This window comes from Strix aluco, chromosome 1, assembly GCF_031877795.1.
Source record: "Strix aluco isolate bStrAlu1 chromosome 1, bStrAlu1.hap1, whole genome shotgun sequence".
Classification (NCBI taxonomy): domain Eukaryota; kingdom Metazoa; phylum Chordata; class Aves; order Strigiformes; family Strigidae; genus Strix; species Strix aluco.
In genome coordinates this window covers 171,557,172-171,571,660 of record NC_133931.1, presented here as the reverse complement: position 1 = coordinate 171,571,660, position 14,489 = coordinate 171,557,172, and the positions used below count along the sequence as shown (strand labels likewise).

General features: G+C 38.3%; 1 protein-coding gene across 7 annotated transcripts in view; it reads right to left on the bottom strand.

Moving 5' to 3' along the window:
- Positions 1-2,604: 2,604 nt before the first annotated feature.
- The window catches only part of LOC141932235 (uncharacterized), a 35,636-nt gene continuing 23,751 nt past the window's right edge, over positions 2,605-14,489 (bottom strand). For all 7 annotated transcript variants that reach the window (XM_074845454.1, XM_074845463.1, XM_074845480.1 and 4 more), the window contains 3 exons: positions 11,797-11,931; positions 11,481-11,661; positions 2,605-9,760 (listed from right to left, as the gene is read on the bottom strand). In XM_074845454.1, the coding sequence (XP_074701555.1) occupies positions 9,504-9,760; positions 11,481-11,661; positions 11,797-11,931 (573 nt within the window). In that variant the 3' untranslated portion in view covers positions 2,605-9,503. The remainder of the gene's footprint in view (positions 9,761-11,480; positions 11,662-11,796; positions 11,932-14,489) is intronic.

Below are 14,489 nucleotides of genomic sequence, written 5' to 3'. Positions count from 1 at the left end.
AGAAAATTGCAACTGCTGGTGAGGTGGTACTCCATGTATGGCCTGTGCAAGACAGACATTCGTTTCTAGGACAACACATTAGTGAGGAAACAAAGATGACATGGATAAACACTTGTGCCTTTTTTAGTTGGTCGTTAATTCCCTTTTAACAGCTAGACTGAGATCTTCACGCTAAATCGGATGTCCATCTTCTGCATTTCACACACTGATCCTAAAGAAATAAACCAAACATTTTAGTTTTACATTTGTTTATAATCCATTTGCAGTAACACTGATTTTTCAGACAAATACAGTGCAGCAAAATTTGTTCTTATAAAGAGAGCAAAAGAAGGCTGCTCCTTCTAGGATTACTAATTCTTCAAGAGGATTTAAGTGAATTTACTATTTACTGAGGCTGTGCACCTTCTGTAACCCAACACTCTTGAACTATATATATATATATTCCTATACAGAGTATGGTTCACCAGCTAGAAATCAAAGGTCTCCTCAGTTAAGTGCAATGAGTTAGCACTGTGGAAACACAGTGCTTTCATTTTTACACGGGCCTATTATTCAAATCAGAACAGCAGAATCAAACGGCACGGCTTCACAAAGGTCAGCCTATCAAACAAATACGTATTTGAAATACTTTAACAGTTTAAAAATCAACATAAGATACCAAATGTTGTCAGACTAATTTGGGGGTAACAGGCTAGGAGGAAAGCATTTCGCTGTGACTGTTTTCCAAAGTATTTTCAGAGGCAAGCTGCCAGCATAGTTATACTAAAATAGTTGCAACTATTCCATTACAGGTGTTCTGGAACAAGTATCAAAGCAACCAAGCTGCCTTTGAATAAAAGCAGAAATACCAGTCAGTCAAGGGATGTTTCTCTAATGATCTGCTAAATAACAGCACTTTGGAAATCCTCTTCTCTACATAAGGGGGCTGAGAGAAAAAGGGGGGGGGGGGGGTGTTTCTTACAGTGCCCCCAAATTTAACTTACAGAACATGTGTGCAAAAGAGCAATGACAACAGAAACCTACTACGAGTAGATGAAGATAGCTTAAGTCCAGAAACCAACAAACAAATCTGATCTGCCTCCATTATCCTCGTTAGGCATTTTTACAGAAAGATTTCAAATTTGGTTCCGAAGTCATCATTGCAACATATCAGGGCTGGGGTGGCGCTGAAGGTATTTGGCAACCGAAATTCCTGTGGCTTGCCAAAAGTGACAGCCCTTGATCATTCCTAAAGCAAAGAGCACACACAACCCGACCCCACAGAGGATGCCTCGGGAGCCACTGTAACCTCCTCCCTTGAACCGCTCCTGACACTTCTGCTCTCAACTTTTTGCATATTAATGCATGTGCCCCGTGGTGCCACATTCTTCCTCGGTCACCGACACGATATGGGAAATGCAAAAACTTGTGGATTTGTGATAGGAGTGAAGGGAAAAAAAGGAACAAAAAAAATGTTTGTGGGGTGTTGGTTTGGGAGGAACTCCTTCAAAAGTGAGCTACGGAAAGAGAGCTCAAGTAACTTCATACTGAGATATTTGACATGTATAGGGTCAGTTGAATGCCCTGACTAAAAGTTACGATTAAATTACTCAAAGCACCATGAAAATTTTTATAAATTTTCCACTAATGAAAAACAATTGCATTAATTATTTTTTTCTGCACGTCACAAGAACTCTAAACTGAGGAACATTTTTTTTTCCCCTGTGAGGTTTGAAATTTCACACTAGACTCCACAAGACAAACAAGCCGAAGTCTTGTATTAGCTGTGCAACGCTTCACTTGCGACCAGCGATACATTCACAAACTACGAAGGACAGGATTAACCCCATCGACAACAGAAGTAACAACAGAGAGAGTCAGTTTATGCTCCATCTGCTACTAGTGGGAAAAACAAGGGCAATCCCAGCCCCCGTGGCCTGCCAGCCTGGCACTATGTACCCATGTGTGGCCCAGAGGAACCTCCCTCAACGCCGATCCAGTATGTAAAGTGCTGGCTATTATACACAGAATAGAATAGGATCCTCAAAAGCCTGGAAGGAGCAGCTGACGGTGCAACTCAAAAAGCAAGTATTCACAATATATCAACAGTACATTTCACTTTTTGACTGTCTGTACCTACCTGGTGTGCACATACAGACACACCATGTGCAATTCCAGAATATAAAGTTGCCACGTACCAGGGGTTTGCCTAAGTTGATCTCACTGAGGAAGGGCGAGGGGAATCAAGATCTGCATGGTGCTGATTTGAGAAGCACGTTGTTTTTCAGGACATTCAGCATAAAGGAGTTCTGTTCCTGCTCATAGCTTCCAATCTCTGTGTCAACAAAACCAGGTCTGTGACACTCAGTAATGTAATTTAGTTTGAGAAACACGCCAAATTCATCAAGATTTCTCCCCCCGTCCCCCCTACCAATGCTCTATGAAATATTTAGAGATTGGTCTTCATTTTCAAATTTTTGATGCAATTCTACATTTTCAGAAGTTGTCTCTCTCTGTGACCTTGCATCCAGATCAAAAGATACTCCTTAGACCAGAGCACAACAAATTCCAACCAAAACTGCCCGTTCTTCTTCTACACGATTTGCTAAAGTAATAAAACCAGTCTCATAAAACATGAAGAATTTTAATTTCTGTAACTGCATTAAAGCAGAACACATAACAATGTCTTTTCAAGGCAGAATTACCAAAACCAAAATTCAGCTCACATGGAGAACAGCAGCTGATAAAGCATGAGTTGAACTAAACAAAACAAGAAGCTGTAACTACTAACTGAGGACATACATACAACACAGCTGATTATTTAAAAAGGAATCAAATCACATACATAAAAATACTAGAAAATTACACTGGCCGTGATTTATTACAGAATTCTACTATTTTGGAGACTTTCATACGTGTAACACAAACCTTACAATCTCTTTTGACCGTTGTACCTTTTGCCTAATAGAAACCACACATTAAGTGTGCACAGTTTGCCCGAGGCTACTTTACACAAGAGAACATAACCCAGCCCCAGCCGCAAGGCATCCCGGTGTTCCACAGAAAACGACTGACAAAAAAAAAAAAAAAAGAAAGAAAAAGCAAATGAAATTCACAAGTTAAGGTATACCAACGCCCTGCAATATCAAAGTGCATCCCCAAAGAGATCTGTGAAGTATAATTTTAAGAATGTTACACGAGAGGTAGAGGTAAGATTTTTGCAGCGTTCATTCAAACATCCACAGTTGTTTTACAGAAATACTTAAATAGCGCATAATCAACAACTGACTTTTTTTTAAGCTAAATTATACTTTCACATATTTCTTATGGGCCTACTGAATGGATCAACTCCCAAAATTCTCCTTCAGTAATATTTCACAAGCACTGTAAAATCTGCTACTTTCAGTAAATGAGTTTGACCAACAAACATGTAAAAGATATACTTCAGACACCAAGTAGTATATTAAAATAGACACTATTAATCTTTGTATATGTCATAAAAAATAAAAGGAAACTTATTTTTCCCATATATATTGGAAATAGCCTAATTTGTGAAAAAACTATGCTGATTATTACTGTGCATAAACAAGTTTTAAATTGGTTGTATTTTATACAGTAAAAAAATGTAAAGCAATCTTTGTCTGGAAATGATTTTGAGTCTGATTTATTCTTTCTCTCTAACATGTTTTTACATACTGTATGTAACTATTTTCCTTTTTAAAGCTCATTTGGCAAACAAGCAAAGAGGATTTATAGCTTCAGCTCTCAGTTTCTTTAAAAGTTGCTCCTAACCCAATACATTTTCAATCTCTAACAGCACAGACTACACACATTAAATGCATTTTACTTTTCTGCACCTTTGATTACAGTATTGCTAATGAAGAAAAATAAGTACCTTCCATTCTATACAACTGATAAATTGATTGGCAAAGTTATTTAAAAAAAAAAAAAAAAAACCACAACAAATTAGAAAGCAGTATCTACCAAAAAATAAGAAATGCCCCATTTTTATATAATGTTCTACAAACAAAAAAGTGCTGGTGGCCGAGATGGATAAACTGCACAGGAAATAAATCAAAGGTATGATTAAGGCTATATTTCCATTGAAGCAGATCAGGATAAGACAAGGTGCAAAATTCTTAAAAATCCACAACTTCAATTCTGCCAAAGTTTCTGCAGTAGGTACATTCCTCAGCTTTAAAAGAAAGCAAAATTATCCTGCTAATTCCAAGTTGTCAGTGTGGTGAGGAAGCTTATAAAAAAGATTGGGAACACATCCTTCTGGAGTTTCTTGATAACAAATGTTCAAGGTGAACTACTAAGCTTCTATTTACAAAGAGCCTACCTAACTCGAGGTATCATGCCAGTAAAGCAACAAAGCCAGATAAAGACAAAAATCTGTTAAAGCTGCTGGCTTCAATGGAAGCAGGACCACACCCATCTCTTCAGTAGCCTAACTGCAAATGCACCTATTTAAAAATAACACTAATAAAAAGATATATTTGAAAGCCAATTGCTCTCATATTCACTGATGTGCAGTATTCCCTGTTCTTGTTCAATATAATGAACAACTGTGAAGAGTAAACAATTGGAAACTCAAGTTTTTCCACTTTTAATGACTCGGGGGGGGGGGGGGGGGCGGGGAAGATGACTGTGGCCATAAAGTAGAGTTGTAAAACTAAATTTTAAGTTAAGATCATGTACACTGTCAAAGCAATAAAGCTACAGAGAACAAAAAACCTAAAGCCCTACTGCTCTGGGTTGCTCCAACATGCAGCATTCCGACATCACAGCTCCCGAACAGAACTGGGGAAGGGGGGCGGGGGGGGGGGGTGTGAAGGGGAATCAGCTTTCAGAGCAGGTAACAATGTAACTTAAAGAATATATACGGGCTTCAGGTCTGTTTGTTGCACAATGTTTACAGCATTTAAACAAAAAAATTCAACTTCCTACAGAATTAGAGCTATGACCTAATATCAACTGTGTATCTGAGATTATCATACTGAGCAAAGCTGAATGCTGTCACTTGAGGAAGGGCAGATTTAAAAAAACCAAACAGTTCAGTGGAAGTTTTATGCTAAGTACTCCTTGCTACTTGTCGTTTTATAAGTCTAGAAAAGCGGAGTTTAAATCCTACTTCAGTCTCTTTCCTTACAGAGAGCAGCTGAGAGGCGAGAGGTGGCGACGTCGATCCAAGCGGCAGGACCATACCCCGCTGGTTTGAACCACCTGTTCCCAAGCCCTATTCCAGCTGCTCAAGCTGGTACACAGCTTGATTCCGTAGGATTAAAACATACAAGGGTGGAAGGATGGCTACCAGAGCAGGACAAGAACAAGCCAACTCTGCCACAAGTCCCAGCAGTTGAACCTGGACAGCATCTGTGAGCAGCAGATGGGGAAAAGGGAAACCCTGTTTCAGCACGACAGACTCCTGGGCCCCCCCAGGCTCCCGCCCTTCTGACCACAGGAGCCCCGAAGAGGGGTGATCCTGTCCGTGGGAAGTAGCTCCCCTTTCCTTCTTTAATTCCCCAAACAGAACAGGAGAAGGCCGGGGTAGCAGATCAAACATAATCCCGGGAACCTGTGCTCATGGTCACTTCTGGAAAAGTGCATAGGAAAGCTAGGAAGCTTTCCACAAAGTTTTGGACTATCTCCACACTTCTCTGAAAAGGCCAGTACCTCGGCAAAGCCTCCCACTCACATAATCTCCATCTTCTACTATTCATCTACTTCACCAAAGAGAAAAGGTACCAGAAATAATAATAAGAGACTTATTATGAAGACTAGAGCATCGGTTTCCAAGCTGTAAGGCAAGTAATTTTCAAATTATACATATTTGGGTACAGACAAAAAGATTAGTAGTGGTGGCAAATACCAAGAGCAAAGAATATTCAGTCTGGAAAGAAAAAAAAAAAACAGTAGCAGGAGTTTGGGAACTAATAGTCTTACACACACAGGCCACAGCAAGACAAGCATCATGAACCTAGACAACCTCCCTGTGTGCTGTTCTACTAAAAATAATGACAAACTAATACCAATTTCCTAGTTTTAGTTTCTATAGATACCATCAGACTAACTTAATGGCCAGAGGGACCCTGTGGATAGAGAAGAAAAGCAGAGATACTAAACCTATAACCAGAAAGAAAAAGTTCTTACTCTGATGCTGGCCTCTGTCCTGGGAATCAAGAAGGCTCAACCACCAGAAGCCTCCAGTTATTTATACAGAAATAACTGTAATTCTTAAGTCTATATTGTATTGGAACATCAATCTGGGGTTTAAAAGTATTAAAGATTCACTACCAAGTGTCATAGCATACATCCTGATAACAACCTTGACTTGAGAAGGGACTCTAAGTATCTTGTTTTCTTAAACTGGAACAAGCTTGTATCATTGCTACCATGACTAGGTACAACTCTGCTATCTCCCTCACCTCATTCAAACAATGTAAACTGCATAAATCAAAACAGAAAGAAAAGAGAACAATTACATCTCAGCAAAGCGGGAGGAGGAAAGAATAAACTAAATTTTACCTGATTGCTGCACAAATCGGGGCGGGGGGGGGGGGGCAGAATTCAAAAATCAACTCCAATTCCAACACCACCTGTCTGGCTTAAGTGTGACCTAAAACCTTCACTCAGCTTCCACTGAAGCCACTAAAATATGAATACAATTAGTCCCTACAACCAGAAGCTTTATACTTACATTCATATCAAAAAATCAGTGCAGTGATTAATTCAGCAACAATGTACAAATTCTTTAAACACTAGGCAGCTAAAGAAATTTTATAACTGTAACAGAGCTGCTGCAGCTCCAGGTGGTTATTTACTAAATACAAAGTTTCCCCCCTGAAATACACAAGGATGTGCATAAAGCCACAGAACTGAAGCATTCTGAAAGGACTTTCGTCTTTATAGGTCTAATGCTGTCCATAATCAAACCATTTAAGGAAATGGGCACAAAATCATTTTGGTATGAAGATCCCAAGTTTTTGTGAAGAAAACAGAGCAAGGAAAAATGAAATCTGAGTGCGCGCTGGTCACATTTGTAGGGCGTGACAAGGAAAATCTGATACTAACCCATTTGTCCTGTGGCGACTCTCCACAGCTTTAGGCTTGTGAAAGAGCCCGTAACCGGACAGTCTGACAGCGTGCAAGAACAACATTAACAGCGTATGCTAATTGGGAACTATGGTCAAACGCAGCCACACTGTGACCCTTTATAAATGCATTTTTAAACTGCAGCTGAAAACAGAAGTGAGCATACAGCTATTCACCATTTTTGAAAAATGAGACTGTTAAAGGCACATTAACTATATTACGAACCGATTAAGATCACATTCCCTCACAATAATAATTAACACGAGCACTACAGTAAGTACCTGCTACTACGCCCTATAACTTCACCACCACAAAACAATCCTGCAGGACTACAATTATTCTGTAAACAGAAAAGCTGATCAAGACTTTCAAATTCTGATTTCCTGTGCTCACAGTAATCATAATTAAAGACCAAAATTATTCATTAACTGAAATAGTGTAGACTCCACTTTTTAAACAGTGGGGTACAGTTAATTACTTTCACAAATGCAAATTTAACCTTCTTAAATTAGTTTGTGCAAATAACTGCACATGCACACAGAGAAAACACTCACACTAAAATAACTCTCTCCACTACCTGTTTTTTAGGCTAAGGCTGAAAATATTCTAAGTTGAATTCACTTTTTTAGGGATAAGAAATCATCATCTTGCTACACTAAGGTTCTGATTTCTATCGACTCTTGTTTTGAAACTTTAATCAGTGGATTACAATGAGGCTTGTGCAACTTTTTTCTACAAGGTTATGTAGCTCTTGCCTCATTACAGTTAACGATGGTACTACGGAGACTACATCTGCTCTAGAAACATCCACAGATCCAAAACTACAGAACTGCATTTGGAACATTTTGCAAGTGTGTATATATATATATATATATATATGGAAACGATTATAATTTATCCACAAAATGTCAAATTCCACATTGAACACTATGGAACATAAATGTCATTTTTATCTTTCAAACTTTGCTTATATCCCCAACTTAATTGGCTTTTAAAATAAGAACTGCTCTCCAAAGCCATTTATTAATATACTGACACCCAAGAACCTTAACTGGTTATTAGCACATGTTAAGAGATTGTGTAACAATTAGACAGTTGTTAAAGTATTAAAATATTTATAAGAGCCTTAAGAACAAAACTTGAATTACTCATTCTTTTCTAATTCTCACCCTGAACATTCACACTGATACAAAACACTTCTGATTGTCTAAGCCACAAAATGGAGACTAGTTAACAGCAATTAAAATATATTAAATCTTCCACGCAAAAAATTAATCAGTTAAACAGCTTTGGTAACCTAGTATATAGTTAACTTTGTGTAAATATTTTGCAAACATCCCTTCCCCCCCAAAAATCCCTATATACCACGTGTATATTTATATAATAATATACATATTTCCTGAGTAAATTGTTAAATCTGATTATGTGGAAGATTTGGCAAAATATCCAACTTTATATTACTAAAATAGAATTTTAAATAAACATTCAATAAACACATTAAAATAAATATGGAATGTTTCTGAAAATTATAGTACCATGAACTTACATTAATAACAAACAATATTTTTTAATTAAGTGCATACTATGTTATATAGTTACTGTTTTTTAACCCACTGAGGAATCAATAAATCTGATTTCTAATCCTGAGTGACAATTTTATATCACCTGCTAACGTGTACTTCTGTGCAGTACTTACTGCAAATCTACAAAATCATGGGTTTTTTAAATGGAAAATTTAAGATGAACTATGCTATAGAAAAGCTCAGTTTACACTGGTTTAACTAGAAACTGAATTGGCAGCAGAACTGCTGAGGCATCTCACACAACCAACATTAAACACTGATAATTCTTGTCAAATTGTTAGGATAACCTGAATGACCTGACCCCCTGTGACAAAAACAATACAGGAGTGTGGATTGCTCTGTACAGAGTGATGGGATGCAAACGACTTAGCGATCACTTTGGCACTTGAAAGAACTATATCATGGTGCAAAAAAACCCTGAACAATCATGAAATACCTTGTAAATGGATATTTTTTTTTTTAAGTACGCTAAACTGTATCATTAACAAAAAAAAGGAGAATTAAGTTCTACCACACTCTGGTTTCTCAGGTCATGGCTTGACTTATAGCTAACACATAGCTTTGGATAAGCACACAAGGAAATTCTCAGCTATTGTTTAGTTCCTCTTAATACTAAAATTCTTATGTAACAGACATTGCAATACCAGCAATATTAAAACTGCATTTACACTATTACAAGATGTGTGTGTCAACACCAGCATCACAGTAACAGAACTGCAGCACTGATCAGTTGTGTTAACCCTTTTGCTTTTTGATAACCTATCAAAAACACCTTCCATGGTACTATGCGGGACGTGTTGTCCTTCCCTCCTCAGCCTTCTGTCTCCCTGGTGTTATTTGCTATTATTCCAGAATCCTCATGGGTTCCTCAGGTTTTTCTTTTTTGCTTCCTTTGTTTTCATGCTCCATGCTGCTTTTTTCTTGTGTGCTTGCGTTTGGTGGACAAAGTTCTTGCAATGCCCTTTCAACAACTTCTTGTTTTACTGGACTGCTTGAAGAGTTTTTTGGCAAAGTCATCTGTAACGCACACCATAAAGCAGTACGAGCCTTGCGTGTGGAAGCAGCCAACTCTCTAATGGCAGCTGCCAGAGCCAGAACATCTACAAGAGAACAAACACGTTACAGGTTGAAGTAGTACACAAGCCTGGTAACATTAATACATTAAAAAAATCCATAAATTTGTTCAACCTGTCACCGGTACCCAGTGTGCTCAAGAAACAGCTAATGTTGTACCCTGGTACTGCACTGGTTGAATTCCATCAGTTAGCATTCTTCTCTTGCAGATGACAGCTATAACATCTCACACTAAGAGCAACCATAACTGTGTCCAAAATTCAGTGGCATAACCATCACACCTGCGATACAACAATTAAGCCCATTCAATTAGTTATCAGAGGGGACTATCTACAATGATACTCAACAAGTATGAATAGCAAAACTACCTACTCAATTCCAGCCAGATGAGCTTGATGCAATCCTTTTTTCCTCCTTTGTCTTCCTTTCAGTGGCACTGATACCCACTCAGCCTCACAGTGAGAAAAGGTTCACCATCGACCTTTGGGTATATGGTCCCCAACAGTAGAACTCAAAGAAACACGTATCTCACAGTGGAAAAAACAGACTAAAGGCTTTTCTATGCGTGATTTAGATTGTGCTTAGACCCCTAAGAGCAGCACAGCTCTTCTGCAGAAGCAGATGTTACCATTAACTATAAAAGACTAATTGCAATTTTTCTAACTACAAGTATGATATAGGATGGTTCAAATAATGCTTCCATTACCTTTACTACAAAGCATTATCAAAAACACAGTTTGTGGGATTTTTTATTACTTTTTTTATTTTTTGATAAGATGATGACTATCTGCTTCCTGGCTTATGCTTGGGGCCAGTGTCACATTACACAATTGTAGCAGTAATTTTAGAAGCTGGTTTGCATACAGGACTGTTACTTTTAAGGATATGACATCATGCTTGACACCTAACTTGTGAAACCAAAACATTTTGATTCTTTACAGCTTATCTTTCCCTTCTTACAAGGGAGACCCATCCCACACACATTGCTGGAAGCCAAAGGAACCACACACTGACAGCTTCACCGCAGGAAATAAGACAGTATAGGACAGTGCTGAGTAAAGATCCAAAAGAGGATGGGGGTGAGGCAGGGCAAGTGCATTCTACTCTGGAAATCGTTTTCTGAAGAAAAAGAATATTATCTTTACCTCCAAACCCCAAACTCCTAAATATATCAGCTGTATGATCATTATACTGAATAGCAAGTTATCAGTGACACTATGCTATTAGAAGGGAATGCAATTTGTCTTAGTTTTGTATTAATTCCACCGAAGTACATACTCCTGCTACAAATTATTCTGCCTTTACTTCAACAGAAGTTGGGAATCGTGAAATGTAATTTCTGGTGGTTTTGTGATTTAGATAAGGTAGGTAGATACAATCAATTAACATGGCACCAACACTTTTTTTTTAAACTTTATAAGCTGAAAAGAGAAGACAGACTAGCAATACAACTCAAAAAAGAAATTTAACTTGTTTAAGAACAAGTACATTTTTACTTTTAGGACAAACTACTTATGGTTATATAATATCACTGAACAGTTTTTATAGTTCTCTTAGTCAAGAGAAAAACATTTCAAAGTGTTTAAACTAATAACAGAAAACCAGAAAAGTTATCAAAGTAATTTAAAGTCTTTTAAAAAGTGACAGATTTAGACGCATTTTCAAACTTGCGTATTTCAAATGGCATAGGTTCACAATTAAATCTTTGAAAAAGCTTTTAAAACTACAGGAATGGAAAGCAGTTACCTTTCTCATTATTATAGCGTGGTGCTCCTTGTCTCTGCGGGTTAGCAGCATTAATAATCTCATCCTTACGCCTCGCCTGCGTTACCTGGATGACTTCCATATGGCGTTCCAATGTAGCGGATATGTTACCGTGTACAGGGGTACCACGAAGCCTTTCCATTTTTCCTACCAATGTGAGCACCTGCCAGACACATTGAAAACACCAAAACAAAAAAAAAAAAAAAAAAAAAAATCACAAAGTCTTTGTAAGTCTCCATTAAACAAACAAACAGAACATCAAAAAGAAACTCAGGAATTATGGCTCAAGAAGGCTTACCCTGGCTTGTTCTCGTAACTGGTCGACAATCAAACGATCAACTCGTGAGGGGTTAGTAGGAAGTCGGGACACAGGAATGTTATTTGAGCTAGATATGCGCTTTCCTGGGAAGTTTCTTGCAAGGTCAGCCTCAGTCTGGAGAGGAAATAAATAGCTGTTGTAAACGTTTGAAATTAGTACAATACTACAGTCCACATTTTTGGAGCTGTTTAGAATTTTCAAATACATTAGAGCTCTGCTTCCTATTTTTACTTCCAACTGCATTTATAGAAAAATGTTCCTAAATATTTGGCCAGATGTACAACCGGCTGCTGTAAGAATACTACTTCTCTAATTCAGCTCTACCTCAGCATAAATGCTCAGCCGCAACACTTAGAAACAAAGCTGTACAACTTTATTTTACCTAATCTCAGACACAGACTTAGGCACAGAAATTCTTGTACAGTACCCCAGGAATTTAAACTTCTAAACTGTATGCCTCTCACTGCATCTCTCAAATGTCACATATTACGATTATTAACAAGAGAAGCAGGTGATCACACCAGCATAAATTGTATCTGAAGTGCATCAGGATTAAGCCAGATTTAACATAAACTGGTATTAGCTCTGAAAGAGTCATCACCACAGCTGCCAAACTCCCCATTCAGAAAGGAACTGGCTAAACCACTATACAATGCAGGCAGTGACTAAACATCACTAAACCTATTTTTGGATAGGAACTTCTTACTCTCGGAGTGAAAAAGACACAGTTAGCAGCTGATTCTCAACCGCCTTCCTTCTACAGCATATGATGGATTTGGGGGAGAAAGATTAGGTACCACACTACAGTTCAAGGCAAGGTTAAGTCCACAATCATACTATGAACATTCATACTAAAAATACGTGCTGAAGTCCTTTTCTCTTTGCTTTACTGACACATCCATATTATTTAGGCTCTGCCCTCATCTAACATGAGCTACAAGAGCTGACTGACTCCACTTGCTTTCATCTCAGAAGCCTGAAAGATATTCAGAAAAAAAAAAAATGGATGGAAAAAGGGTCATGAATTCATATAATGACACCAGGCATTTAAGAATCACAACTAATAAGCAATTCATAGTACTAATCTATATGCACATTTAATATAGCAGGCAACTCCAAACGGACAATTCATAGAAATTTCTTAAATGCGAGATTGCTGGAAAGTGAGATTTATAAAACAAAACAGGTAAGCTCACTGTCACCGTGAACTCCAAAGCAGCTGCAATGAACAAGTTTCTGGGAGTTGAAAGGGCTGACTGATTAGACAAGCTAGATAGAATTAAATGCAAGTCCTGCTGGGGGGTGTTTCTGTCTACACTCTTAAGAAAATAATGTAGGGCAAGAATATCAAAAGGGTGAAAATGTCACAAAAAAGTCCCTTCCTACATATATACATACAGGTGAGCTATAGCGTTCTCCCAAACTGTAGCTACAAACAGGGATTAACGCAGTCCAGGCACATTCCTGTCAGGCAGTCAGGATGCAGCCATCCCCTTCTGATTTGGTTGTAGGAATGAGCTCCATGCTATGGCAGCTGGCTTGTGGGACTGAGAACAGTTTATATTCATAAATAAAGCTATCTGCAGGTGTAGCCTGTAACTACAAAAAAATCGAGGACTGAGAAAGCCCAAGATCTTCACTAGGATAAAATTGGGTCACTCTGAATGGACGAGATAAGTTAGTCAGTTAAATCCCTTTGATTATTAAGAACGCAATATGAAGATAAACAATCCTCCTCCAGCGATGAAAACGCAAAAAACATGTATTATGAGATTAAAAACTATGGTTCAGTCTTCCCAAATGACTTAATTGACTCAAATCCTGCACAAGCAGGCTTAGAACAGCCTTCTGGGCCACAACAGAAAGCGGAGGAGTTTCTGAAAACACTGTTGTCTCAGACACACTGGAGCAAGAATCATCAACACCCTTTCTCGCTCGTAGAAAATTTCTAGAAGACTGGACAGGCAGAAAGGAGTCTTGTTTAAAGGCATCGGTGAGCAAACAACGTGGGCAGTTCTATTTACACTTCTAAGGTCTCACAATTGATGCCAGAAATAAAAAGATGCTCTCCAGAGATCCACTCAGGTCAGATACCCCACTCTTTCTTCAACAACCAGGAGTCTTCTCCAACATGGAAGAAGTAGACAGGAACTCAGTGCATGGATTATTGACAACTTAGTTTCCAAGACCTGACATGGAGCTCAGAGATTTGACTCCTCTTGGGAAAGCATTTCCTGCTCCTTTTGAGCGCAGAGCTTCCATTCCCAAGCGCAATACATTTATCAGTAGTATGATCCCTCCCTGACAACAGTTCTTAGCAAGAGAGTCTGAGGCAGGAAAGTGACTGTAACAAGAAGGGTATAAATTGAAACTTCCTCTGGGAAAAGTCACATGCGTTCAAAACACTGCAGGTTTCCTCTACAGGCATGTACAGGGTGCCCAGGATTGATTGATGACTTTTTTTTTTTTTTACTAAACCAAGTATTTAGTAAAACAAAAATAAGGGAAATACACCACTATATCACTGACAGTAGAACAAAAACAAAACAAAACAAACCCCAGAAAACACCACAGAAGTTTCTCTCCTTAAATGACTGTGTAGGGAAAAGGAGAGATTGGGTTTATAACACTTGAGTTAGATTTAGTTGAAGAGGAGTATGGGACAAGAAAAG